The sequence below is a fragment of the Oncorhynchus tshawytscha genome, linkage group LG02 (genome assembly GCF_018296145.1).
Source record: "Oncorhynchus tshawytscha isolate Ot180627B linkage group LG02, Otsh_v2.0, whole genome shotgun sequence".
Lineage (NCBI taxonomy): Eukaryota > Metazoa > Chordata > Actinopteri > Salmoniformes > Salmonidae > Oncorhynchus > Oncorhynchus tshawytscha.
Window position 1 is genome coordinate 68142195 of NC_056430.1, and position 13499 is coordinate 68155693.

General features: G+C 45.7%; 1 protein-coding gene across 2 annotated transcripts in view; it reads left to right on the forward strand.

Moving 5' to 3' along the window:
- The window catches only part of LOC112222272 (VPS10 domain-containing receptor SorCS1), a 163617-nt gene extending 151678 nt beyond the window's left edge, over positions 1 to 11939 (forward strand). Inside the window, exons 26-27 of one of the 2 annotated variants that reach the window (XR_006079620.1) lie at positions 10 to 175; positions 10270 to 11939. Coding sequence is in view for 1 of the 2 variants with exons in the window: in XM_042303615.1 (XP_042159549.1) it covers positions 6 to 175; positions 10270 to 10334 (235 nt within the window). In the remaining variant the exon portion in view is untranslated. Of the gene's footprint in view, positions 1 to 5; positions 176 to 10269 lie in introns of both variants that reach the window. The other variant, XM_042303615.1, reaches the window with a different exon arrangement.
- The last annotated feature ends 1560 nt before the right edge of the window (positions 11940 to 13499 follow it).

The window sequence follows — 13499 nt, forward strand, 5'->3', positions numbered from 1 at the left end:
TCAAGGAAGATCCCAGGCCTCAACGTCTATGCGCAGATGCAGAACGAAAAAGAACAAGAAATGATCCCGAGTCCAGTAAGTCCGACGGAAAGCACCCTGGTGTCCCCGAACACTCCGATGGAGCTGGTGACTTCTCCGGAGCTTATGGACACAGACTTGAACACAAGGCCCATCGGTAAATGAATACGCCACTTTTATTTATTTTTTAAACATGTACAGTGGGGCAAAAAAGTATTTAGTCAGCCACCAATTGTGCAAGTTCTCCCACTTAAAAAGTTTAGAGAGGCCTGTAATTTTCATCATAGGTACACATCAACTATGACAGACAAAATGAGAAAAAAAATCCAGAAAATCACATTGTAGGATTTTTAAAGAATTTATTTGCAAATTATGGTGGAAAATAAGTATTTGGTCACCTACAAACAATCAAGATTTCTGGCTCTTACAGACCTGTAACTTCTTCTTTAAGAGGCTCCTCTGTCCTCCACTCGTTATCAGTATAAAAAACACCAGTCCACAACCTCAAACAGTCACACTCCAAACTCCACTATGGGCAAGACCAAAGAGCTGTCAAAGGACACCAGAAACAAAATTGTAGACCTGCACCAGGCTGGGAAGACTGAATCTGCAATAGGTAAGCAGCTTGGTTAGGAAATGGAAGACATACAAGACCACTGATAATCTCCCTCGATCTGGGGCTCCATGCAAGATCTCACCCCGTGGGGTCAAAATGATCACAAGAACGGTGAGCAAAAATCCCAGAACCACACGGGGGGACCTAGTGAATGACCTACAGAGAGCTGGGACCAAAGTAACAAAGCCTACCATCAGTAACACACTACGCCACCAGAGACTCAAATAATGTAGTGCCAGACATGTCCCCCCTGCTTAAGCCAGTACATGTCCAGACCCGTCTGAAGTTTGCTAGAGAGCGTTTGGATGATCTAGAAGAATATTGGGAGAATGTCATATGGTCAGATGAAACCAAAATATAACTTTTTGGTAAAAACTCAACTCGTCGTGTTTGGAGGTCAAAGAATGCTGAGTTGCATCCAAAGAACACCATACCTACTGTGAAGCATGGGGGTGGAAACATCATGCTTTCGGGCTGTTTTTCTGCAAAGGAAAGAATGAATGGGGCCATGTATCGTGAGATTTTGAATGAAAACCTCCTTCCATCAGCAAGGGCATTGAAGATGAAACGTGGCTGGTTCTTTCAGCATGACAATGATCCCAAACACACCACCCGGGCAATGAAAGAGTGGCTTCATAAGATGCATTTCAAGGTCCTGGAGTGGCCTAGCCAGTCTCCAGATCTCAACCCCATAGAAAATCTTTGGAGGGAGTTGAAAGTTTGTGTTGCCCAGCAACAGCCCCAAAACATCACTGCTCTAGAGGAGATCTGCATGGAGGAATGGGCCAAAATACCAGCAACAGTGTGTGAAAACCTTGTGAAGACTTACAGGAAACGTTTGACCTCTGTCATTGCCAACAAAGGGTGTATAGCAAAGTATTGAAATAAACTTTTGTTATTGACCAAATACTTATTTTCCACCATAATTTGCAAATAAATTCATTAAAAATCCTACAATGTGATTTTCTGGATTTTTTTTCTCATTTTGTCTGTCATAGTTGATGTGTACCTATGATGAAAATTACAGGCCTCTCTAAACTTTTTAAGTGGGAGAACTTGCACAATTGGTGGCTGACTAAATACTTTTTTGCCCCACTGTATATATATATATACAGTGCCTTGCGAAAGTATTCGGCCCCCTTGAACTTTGCGACCTTTTGCCACATTTCAGGCTTCAAACATAAAGATATAAAACTGTATTTTTTGTGAAGAATCAACAACAAGTGGGACACAATCATGAAGTGGAACGACATTTATTGGATATTTCAAACTTTTTTAACAAATCAAAAACTGAAAAATTGGGCGTGCAAAATTATTCAGCCCCTTTACTTTCAGTGCAGCAAACTCTCTCCAGAAGTTCAGTGAGGATCTCTGAATGATCCAATGTTGACCTAAATGACTAATGATGATAAATACAATCCACCTGTGTGTAATCAAGTCTCAGTATAAATGCACCTGCACTGTGATAGTCTCAGAGGTCCGTTAAAAGCGCAGAGAGCATCATGAAGAACAAGGAACACACCAGGCAGGTCCGAGATACTGTTGTGAAGAAGTTTAAAGCCGGATTTGGATACAAAAAGATTTCCCAAGGAGCACTGTGCAAGCGATAATATTGAAATGGAAGGAGTATCAAGACCACTGCAAATCTACCAAGACCTGGCAGTCCCTCTAAACTTTCAGCTCATACAAGGAGAAGACTGATCAGAGATGCAGCCAAGAGGCCCATGATCACTCTGGATGAACTGCAGAGATCTACAGCTGAGGTGGGAGACTCTGTCCATAGGACAACAATCAGTCGTATATTGCACAAATCTGGCCTTTTATGGAAGAGTGGCAAGAAGAAAGCCATTTCTTAAAGATATCCATAAAAAGTGTCGTTTAAAGTTTGCCACAAGCCACCTGGTCAGATGAAACCAAAATTGAACTTTTTGGCAACAATGCAAAACGTTATGTTTGGCGTAAAAGCAACACAGCGCATCACCCTGAACACACCATCCCCACTGTCAAACATGGTTGTGGCAGCATCATGGTTTGGGCCTGCTTTTCTTCAGCAGGGACAGGGAAGATGGTTAAAATTGATGGGAAGATGGATGGAGCCAAATACAGGACCATTCTGGAAGAAAACCTGATGGAGTCTGCAAAAGACCTGAGACTGGGACAGAGATTTGTCTTCCAACAAGACAATGATCCAAAACATAAAGCAAAATCTACAATGGAATGGTTCAAAAATAAACATACCCAGGTGTTAGAATGGCCAAGTCAAAGTCCAGACCTGAATCGAGAATCTCCAATCGAGAATCTGTGGAAAGAACTGAAAACTACTGTTCACAAATGCTCTCCATCCAACCTCACTGAGCTCGAGCTGTTTTGCAAGGAGGAATGGGAAAACATTTCAGTCTCTCGATGTGCAAAACTGATAGAGACATACCCCAAGCGACTTACAGCTGTAATCGCAGCAAAAGGTGGCGCTACAAAGTATTAACTTAAGGGGGCTGAATAATTTTGCACGCCCAATTTTTCAGTTTTTGATTTGTTAAAAAAGTTTGAAATATCCAATAAATGTCGTTCTACTTCATGATTGTGTCCCACTTGTTGTTGATTCTTCACAAAAAAATACAGTTTTATATCTTTATGTTTGAAGCCTGAAATGTGGCAAAAGGTCGCAAAGTTCAAGGGGGCCGAATACTTTCGCAAGGCACTGTGTATATATAGTGTCAGGCATATGTGTATAGGTGGCAGGGAAGTCAGGCGCAGGAGAGTCAAACGGAGTGTAAAATGGAGTCTTTTAAAAATGTCATAGTAACATGCTCCATAACACTAAACAGGAAAAAGAACATAAACAAATACGGGTACGAAGACCCGTCGCGCACCTATACAACAAAAACACTACGCTGACAATAAACAATCTCTGACAAAGACATGAGGGGAAACAGAGGGTTAAATACACAACAGGTAATGAATGGGATTGAAAACAGGTGTGTGGGAAGACAAGACAAAACCAATGGAAAATGAAAAATGGATCAATGATGGCTAGAAAACCGGTGACGTCGAACGCCGAGCACCGCCCGAACAAGGAGAGGCAACGACTTCGGCAGAAGTCGTGACAGTACCCCCCCGAGCCGCGCGTCGACACCGGCCTCGGGGACGACCCGGAGGGCGACGTGCAGGGCGATCCGGATGGAGACGGTGGAATTCTGATAACATGGCAGGATCTAACACGTCCTCCACCGGAACCCAGCAACTCTCCTCCGGCCCGTACCCCTCCCAGTCCACGAGGTACTGAAGGCCCCTCGCCCGACGTCTCGAATCCAAAATGGATCGAACAGAGTACGCCGGAATCCCCTCGATGTCTAGAGGAGGCGGAGGAACATCACGTACTTCAGCCTCCTGGAGCGGGCCAGCCACCATCGGCCTGAGGAGAGACACATGGAACGAGGGGTTAATACGGTAATTAGTGGGCAGTTGTAACCTATAACATACCTCGTTCACTCTCCTCAGGACTTTAAACGGCCCCACAAACCGCGGACACAGCTTCCGGCAGAGCAGGCGGAGGGGCAGGTTTCGGGTCGAGAGCCAGACCCTGTCCCCTGGTGCGAAGGTCTGTTCTGGCGCCTTATGGCACGCTGAAGGTGGACGTGGGCTGCCTCCCAGGATTCCTCAGCGTGCCGAAACCAATTGTCCACCGCAGGGGCCTCGGTCTGGCTCTGATGCCAAGGAGCCAGAACCGGCTGATACCCTAATACACATTGAAAAGGAGTAAGGTTAGTGGAGGAGTGACGTAGCGAGTTCTGAGCCATCTCTGCCCAGGGCACGAACTTCGCCCACTCCCCCGGCCGATCCTGGCAATAAGACAGCAGAAACCTACCCACAGCCTGGTTAACTCTCTCCACCTGCCCATTACTCTCGGGGTGAAAACCTGAGGTAAGACTAACCGAGATCCCCAGACGCTCAATGAACGCCTTCCAGAACCTTGATGTGAACTGGGGACCCCGATCAGACACTATATCCTCAGGCACCCCATAGTGCCGGAAAACGTGTGTAAATAGGGCCTCTGCAGTTTGTAAGGCCGTAGGGAGACCGGGCAAAGGGAGGAGACGACAGGACTTTGAAAACCGATCCACAACAACCAGGATCGTGGTGTAACCCTGTGAAGGTGGAAGATCAGTCAAAGAATCCACAGACTGGTGCGACCACGGCCGTTGAGGAACGGGTAGAGGTTGTAGCTTAACTCTGGGCAGGTGTCTAGGAGCCTTGCACTGGGCGCACACCGAGCAGGAAGAAACATAAATCCTCACGTCCTTAGCTAAAGTGGGCCACCAGTACCTCCCTTCAAGACAGCGCATCGTCCGACCTATCCCAGGATGACCAGAGGGTGACGTGTGAGCCCAATAGATCAATCGGTCGCGGACAGCAGACGGAACGTACAGACGACCAGCTGGACACTCAGGGGGAGAGGGCTCTGCACGTGACGCCCACTCAATGTCCGCGTCCAGCTCCCACACTACAGGCGCCACCAGACACAAAGCTGGGAGTATGGGAATGGGATCCATGGATCGCTCCTCTGTGTCATACAGCCGAGACAATGCGTCTGCCTTAACGTTCTGGGAGCCTGGTCTGTAAGAAAGAGTAAACACAAAACGAGTGAAAAACATGGCCCACCTTGCCTGGCGAGGATTCAATCTCTTCGCCTGCCGGATGTACTCCAGATTGCGGTGGTCAGTCCAGATGAGAAAAGGGTGTTTAGCCCCCTCAAGCCAATGCCTCCACACCTTCAAGGCTTCTGCAACAGCTAACAACTCTCGGTTCCCCACATCATAGTTTCGCTCCGCCGGGCTTAGCTTCTTCGAAAAGAAAGCACAGCGGCGAAGCTTCAGTGGCGTACCCGAACGCTGAGAGAGCACTGCTCCTATCCCAGCTTCGGATGCGTCCACCTCTACTATGAATGGCAAAGAGGGATCCGGATGAGCCAGCACAGGCACCGAGGTAAACAGAGTCTTCAGGTGCTCAAAAGCCCTGTTCGCCTCAGCCGACCACCGCAAGCGCACTGGGCCCCCCTTTAGCAGTGAGGTAATGGGAGCTGCCACCTGACCAAAACCCCGGATAAACCTCCGGTAGTAATTGGCAAACCCCCCAAAAAACGCTGCAACTCCTTTACCGGGGTTGGAGTCGGCCAATTACGCACGGCTGTAATACGGTCGCTCTTCATCTCCACTCCTGAAGTGGAAATCCGATGCCCTAGGAAGGAGATGGATTGTTGGAAGAACAAGCATTTCTCAGCCTTGACATATAGATCATGCTCCAACAGGCGACCAAGCAGCCAGGGACACATGCTCGGCGCGTGTAGCAGAGTATATCAGAATATCATCTATATACACCACTACACCCTGCCCGTGCAGGTCCCTGAAGATCTCATCTACAAATGATTGGAAAACTGATGGAGCATTCATCAACCCATATGGCATGACAAGGTACTCATAATGACCTGAGGTGGTGCTAAATGCCGTCTTCCACTCATCACCCTTCCGAATACGCACCAGATTGTACACACTCCTGAGATCCAATTTTGTGAAAAAACGTGCCCCGTGCATTAACTCAATAACCGTATTAATCAGAGGTAGCGGGTAACTATATTTCACTGTGATTTTATTCAGACCTCGATAATCAATGCACGGGCGTAAACCGCCATCCTTTTTTTTTTCACAAAAAAGAAACTCGAAGAGACGGGTGAAATGGATGGCTGAATGAACCACTGATGCAGAGATTCAGAGACATATGTCTCCATAGCCTCCGTCTCCGCTTGCGACAGGGGATACACGTGACTCTTGGGATATGCAGCATCTACCAGGAGATCTATCGCGCAATCCCCCCGTCGATGGGGTGGTAATTGAGTCGCCTTCTTTTTACAGAAGGCGAGAGCCAAATCGGCATATTCGGGGGGAATGCGCACGGTGGAGACATGGTCTGGACTTTCCACCGTAGTAGCACCAACGGAAACCCCTACCTGAGCATTCTCGCGACCACCCCGTGAGAACCCTCTGTGGCCAAGAAACAGTGGGGTTATGGCAAGCTAACCAGGGTAGGCCTAGCACCACAGAATACGCAGGAGAATCAATAAGGAAAAGACTAATCTTCTCCTTGTGACCCTCCTGCGTTATCATACACAAAGGTGCGGTTACCTCCCTGATAAACCCTGACCCTAATGGTCGACTATCTAAGGCATGAATAGGGAAAGGCATATCCACAGGAACAATATCCCTAAACTATGAGCTAGACTTTTATTAATGAAATTCCCAGCCGCAGCTGAATCTACTAGCGCCTTATACTGGGAATGCAGTGAAAAATCAGGAAAAGAGACCGAGACAAACATTAGTGCAGCAGAGGGCTCTGGATGAGAATGGTGCCTACTCACCTGGGGTGATGCCAGAATGCCCTGCCTGCCTTCTCTATTCCCAGAGGAACCAACCCGGCACCGACCAGCAGTGTGCCCTCTGCGACCATGAATGGTGCTCGAGCGGGAACCCCCTCCGGTCTCCCTGCGCAACATCCCTCCCAATTCCATAGGTTCGGGAGACAGGGTGCGAGAGGATGGAACAACCAGACCCCGATCTAGACGTCCACGAGTAGCCAGTATGTTGTCCAGCTTGATGGACATGTCCACCAGCTGGTCGAAGGTGAGGGTGGTTTCTCTACATGCCAGCTCCCGACGGACGTCCTCGCGTAGACTACAACGGTAATGGTCGATCAGGGCCCTGTCGCTCCATCCAGCGCCGGCAGCCAAGGTCCTAAACTCCAAAGCAAACTCCTGTGCACTCCTCGTCTCCTGCCTCAGATGATAGAGGAGCTCCCCCGCTGCTTTGCCTTCAGGTGGATGATCGAATACTATCCGGAATTGGCGGGTGAACTCCTCAAAATGGTCCAACGCCGCATCCTCCCTCCTACACACAGCGCTGGCCCATTCCAGGGCTTTCCCGGTGAGGCATGAGACGAGGGCGTAACTCTTCTCACGGTCAGATGGTACTGGGGAGGCCGTGGCTAGATATAAGTTCAGCTTAAGGAGGAAACCCTGGCAGCCGGCAGTATCTCCGTTGTATCCCGTAGGTAGGGATAAATGGATCTTCGATTCCGGAGAGGAAAAAACGTTCAAGGGAGATTCCGGTTGTGGTGGTGGTGGCGCTGGAGAAACTCCCTGTCTCTTCCAGTGATCCATATTCTGGACAATGCGATCCATGACGGAGCTTATACAGTCAAGCTCCCTCGCTTGTTCCTGAACGCGTTCCTCCAGCTCCATGAGCATAGTGTCCTCTCCTGCTGACTTCATATTGTTGGTCAGAGATTCTGTCAGGCATATGTGTATAGGTGGCAGGGAAGTCAGGCGCAGGAGAGTCAAACGGAGTGTAAAATGGAGTCTTTTAATAATGTCATAGTAACATGCTCCATAACACTAAACAGGAAAAAGAACATAAACAAATATGGGTACGAAGACCCGTCGCGCACCTATACAACAAAACACTACGCTGACAATAAACAATCTCTGACAAAGACATGAGGGGAAACAGAGGGTTAAATACACAACAGGTAATGAATGGGATTGAAAACAGCTGTGTGGGAAGACAAGACAAAACCAATGGAAAATGAAAAAATGGATCAATGATGGCTAGAAGACCGGTGACGTCGAACGCCGAGCACCGCCCGAACAAGGAGAGGCAACGACTTCGGCAGAAGTCGTGACATATAGATTTTTTTTTATGAGTTACTAAGTCTTAATGAGTTACTAAGTGCTACAAATTTAATTTAACTTTGACTGCAATTTCTTGTCATATAATTACATTTTGTTCCATCGCTTTCACATACTACACTGCGAAAAAAATAAAGCAAACACTAAAATAACACATCCTTGATCTGAATGAATGAAATATTCTTATTAAATACTTTTTTCTTTACATAGTTGCATGTGCTGACAACAAAATCACACAATTATCAATGGAAATCAAATGCATCAACCCATGGAGGCCTGGATTTGGAGTCACACTCAAAGTTAAAGTGGAAAACCAAACTACAGGCTGATCCAACTTTGATGTAATGTCCTTAAAACAAGTCAAAATGAGGCTCAGTAGTTTGTGTGGCCTCCACGTGCCTGTATGACCTCCTTACAACGCCTGGGCATGCTCTTGATGAGGTGGCGGATGGTCTCCTGAGGGATCTCCTCCCAGACCTGGACTAAAGCATCCGCCAACTCCTGGACAGTCTGTGGTGCAACGTGGCGTTGGTGGATGGAGCGAGACATGATGTCCCAGATGTGCTCAATTGGATTCAGGTCTGGGGAATGGGCGGGCCAGTCCATAGCATCAATGCCTTCCTCTTGCAGGAACTGCTGACACACTCCAGCCACATGAGGTCTAGCATTGTCTTGCATTAGGAGGAACCCAGAGCCAAGCGCACCCGCATATGGTCTCACAAGGGGTCTGAGGATCTCATCTCGGTACCTAATGGTAGTCAGGCTACCTCTGGCGAGCACATGGAGGGCTGTGCGGCCCCCCAAAGAAATGCCACCCCACACCATGACTGACCCACCGCCAAACCGGCCATGCTGGAGGATGTTGCAGGCAGCAGAACATTATCCACGGCGTCTCCAGACTCTGTCATGTCTCTCACATGTGCTCAGTGTGAACCTGCTTTCATCTGTGAAGAGCACAGGGCGCCAGTGGCGAATTTGCCAATCTTGGTGTTCTCTGGCACATGCCAAACGTCCTGCACTGTGTTGGGCTGTAAGCACAACCCCCACCTGTGGACGTCGGGCCCTCATACCACCCTCATGGAGTCTGTTTCTGACCGTTTGAGCAGACACATGCACATTTGTGGCCTGCCGGAGGTCATTTTGCAGGGCTCTGGCAGTTCTCCTCCTGCTCCTCCTTGCACAAAGGCGGAGGTAGCGGTCCTGCTGCTGGGTTGTTGCCCTCCTACGGCCTCCTCCACGTCTCCTGATGTACTGGCCTGTCTCCTGGTAGCGCCTCCATGCTCTGGACACTACGCTGACAGACACAGCAAACCTTCTTGCCACAGCTCGCATTGATGTCCCATCCTGGATGAGCTGCACTACCTGAGCCACTTGTGTGGGTTGTAGACTCCGTCTCATGCTACCACTAGTGAAAGCACCGCCAGCATTCAAAAGTGACCAAAACATCAGCCAGGGAGCATAGGAACTGAGAAGTGGTCTGTGGTTATCACCTGCAGAACCACTCCTTTATTGGGGTTGTCTTGCTAATTGCCTATAATTTCCACCTGTTATCTATTCCATTTGCACAACAGCATGTGAAATTTATTGTCAATCAGTGTTGCTTCCTAAGTGGACAGTTTGATTTCACAGAAGTGTGATTGACTTGGAGTTACATTGTGTTGTTTAAGTGTTCCCTTTTTTTTTGAACAGTGTATATCGGTTGCCATGACGATAATCTTTTGTCATTAACATAAGAGACTTTCACTGACGTTTTGATTAATAAATTGATAGCCCCATTCCACTCTACGTTTGAGCAAGAGCCTCATTCATTGTGGAGAAATGTGACTTAACTCATACTGACTGGAATGTCTTCTGACGTCTTTCCTCATGTCTCTGTCTCCCATCATCTTCTCCTTTAAAGGATGCATCAAACCTCACGCACATGTCAAGTTCTCAACGGAACTCCCCACGTACATCAACATTTAAAAACTCTGGACAACTCCGAAAACAGCGACTCCATTCTGTGTCATGGACTTTTTGAATCATTTGAGCGGACACAATGGTTTTGAGCTTTATACCTGTGCATGTTGGACTTTACTGACTTTGCTGACACTTACTGTGCTCTGTGAAAACCAGAAGAAACTGTATACAGGTTGTTGTTTTTTTATACGTAATATAAGTCTATCCAATAAAAAATAATTTTTGATGAAATGTATTTATACAAAGTCAAGTACATAACTACAAATGGAAAGCCAGCATGATCTAAAGAAGAAAATGCATAAAAACAACTCTTTTGGTTAGCTTACTGTAAGTGTCTTACATCCTTTTTCGCTACTGTGTGTCGCTAACAGAGGTGGTACACTATTTATTCATAAGAATATCCTTTAAAGTATATAACTGAATTTAAAATCACATTTATTTTGTAAATCATGAATGTCTGTGATATGTGTATTTTAATAACAAATTGCAAACTGAAAAACGATATCAATTATTAATACAACCATTTTGTTTCCGTTCTGTTCACTGTCTCACGAAAAGCTGATTATGGCACAATACTCTTTTGTACTAAAATGTTTTGTTTTTGCTTACAATGTAATAATTCGAAGACCGATACAGGGTTTGGTAGTCACTCTTGATTTGGTGATTTTATTGAACTTTGCTGTTAATCTCTACACTTACGAGCTATATTTAATGAGAAACACTAGTTGTAGGACACTTTGTTTTTTTTCCCAATGTAATAGCTTGGCCTGAGAACCGTGGCGCCATGATAGGGAATTCAAGAGAAGCCAATGTAGATGCATTGTGTTTTCAGTTCCCTCTGACACCATGCATTAGTTACACTTGATTTCATAGAGGAGAACTGGGCAAAGGGCAGTTATTTGGGGGGCATCAAAATCAGTCAATATCCTCTCCAAGTAACTTTATTTCCCCAAAGTTAACTGACGTCCCAATTTGGAGGTTGCGAAAGTTAACATGAAAAATCGCTGCTTTAAGATGAAATATCAAGTGGAGCATTCACAGCAACGAAAAAAAGAGTGGACTGCCTTTTAGGGCAAGACACACCAGGGTATTGAAATGGGAAGAACAGAACTGCAAGTCTAGTCAGGAATTTAGTTAATGCAGCCAGTCAAGCTCAATGCTGGTTAAGGTTGGTGACACATTTAGGCTAATGTCCCCCAGTCTCGGCCCCGTGTTCTCCATCTCTGTAGCATATTATACCCGCTTTCAAGAACCAAAGGAAGTAGAGCGCAGATGGTAGGGTACATGGATGGTTAACTTGTTTTGAGAAGCAGGGCTAGACGCAGTCGAACCCCGAAGTGTTGTTCTGACAGACGTGATTGTTTGGTTGATGGTTATTGCATTTCAGAAGACCCTTATTGTCCTTGTCATTCCATAAAGACAATTATGGAGGGGAAATTGTTTAATTTCTGGAATCTTAACGTAACCATTATTCTACTGTAGGTAGAAGCAGCTCTAAGTGACTTGAACTATGTTGCATACATATTGTATACACACACACGAACACCCACCCACCAACACACAACCTAGAATGTAGAGTACCAGTCAAGTTTGGACACACCTACTCATTCAAGGGTTTTTCTTAATTTTTTACTATTTTCTACATAGTATTAATGTCTTCAATATTATTATACAATGAAATAACACATGGAATCATGTAGTAACCAAAAAAGTGTTAAACGAATCAAAATTTATTTTATAATTGAGATTCTTCAAAGTAGCCATCCTCTGCCTTGATGACAGCTTTGTACTCTCTTGGCATTCTCTCAACCAGCTTCACCTGGAATGCTTTTCCTTCACTCTACGGTCCAAGTCATTCCAAACCATCTCAATTGGGTTGAGGTTGAGTGATTATGGAGGCCAGATCATCTGATGAGGCACTCCATCGCTCTCTTTCTTGGTCAAATAGCCCTTACACAGCCTGTAGGTGTGTTTTGGGTCATTGTCCTGTTGAAAAACAAATGATAGTCCTACTAAGCGCAAACCAGATTGGATGGTGTATCGCTGCAGAATGCTGTGGTAGCCATGTTGGTTAAGTATGCCTTGAATTCTAAATAAATCTCAGAGTGTCACCAGCAAAGCACCATCACACCACCTCCTCCATGCTTCACGGTGGGAACCACACATGCGGAGATCATCCGTTCACCTACTCTGCGTCTCAGAAAGGCATGGTGGTTGGAACAAAACATCTCAAATTTGGATTAATCAGACCAAAGAACTGATTTCCACCAGTCTAATGTCCATTGCTCATATCTCTTCGCTCAAGCAAGTCTCTTCTTATTATTGGTGTTCTTTAGCAGTGGTTTCTCTGCAGCAATTCAACCATGAAGGCCTGATTCACACAGTCTCCTCTGAACAGTCGATGTTGAGATGTGTCTGCTACTTGAACTCTGAAGCATTTATTTGGGCTGCAATTTCTGAGACTGGTAACTCTAACAAACTTATCCTCTGCAGCAGAAGTAACTCTGGGTCTTCCTTTCCTGTGGCGGTCCTCATGAGAGCCAGTTTCATCATAATGCTTGATGGTTTTTGCGACTGCACTTGAAGAAACATTCAAAGTTATGGAACTGTTCCGCATTGACTGACTTTCATGTCTTACAGAAATAATGGACTGTTGTTTCTCTTTGCTTATTTAAGTTGTTCTTGCCATAATATGGACTTTGTCTTTTACCAAATAGGCTATCTTCTGTATACCACCCCTACCTTGTCACAACACAACTGATTGGCTCAAACTCAGAAAATAAAAAAGCAAATCAAATTCTACAAATAAACTTTTAACAAGGCACACCTGTTAATTGAAATTAATTCCAGGTGACTACCTCATGAATCTGGTTGAGAGAATGCCAAGAGTGTTCAAAGCTGTCATCAAGGCAAAGGGTGGCTACTTTGAAGAATCTCAAATATATAATATATTTTGAGTTTAATACTTTTTTTGGTTACCACATGATTCCATGTGTTATTTCATAGTTTTGATGTCTACACTATTATTCTACAATGTAGAAAATAGTAAAAAATAAAGAAAAACCCTTGAATGTGTAGGGGTGTCCAAACTTTTGACTGGTAGTGTAAATCGAGAAAGAAACAGGACAATGTTCATGTCTTTGACCTTAAATAAGAGGTCTTTTCACATAG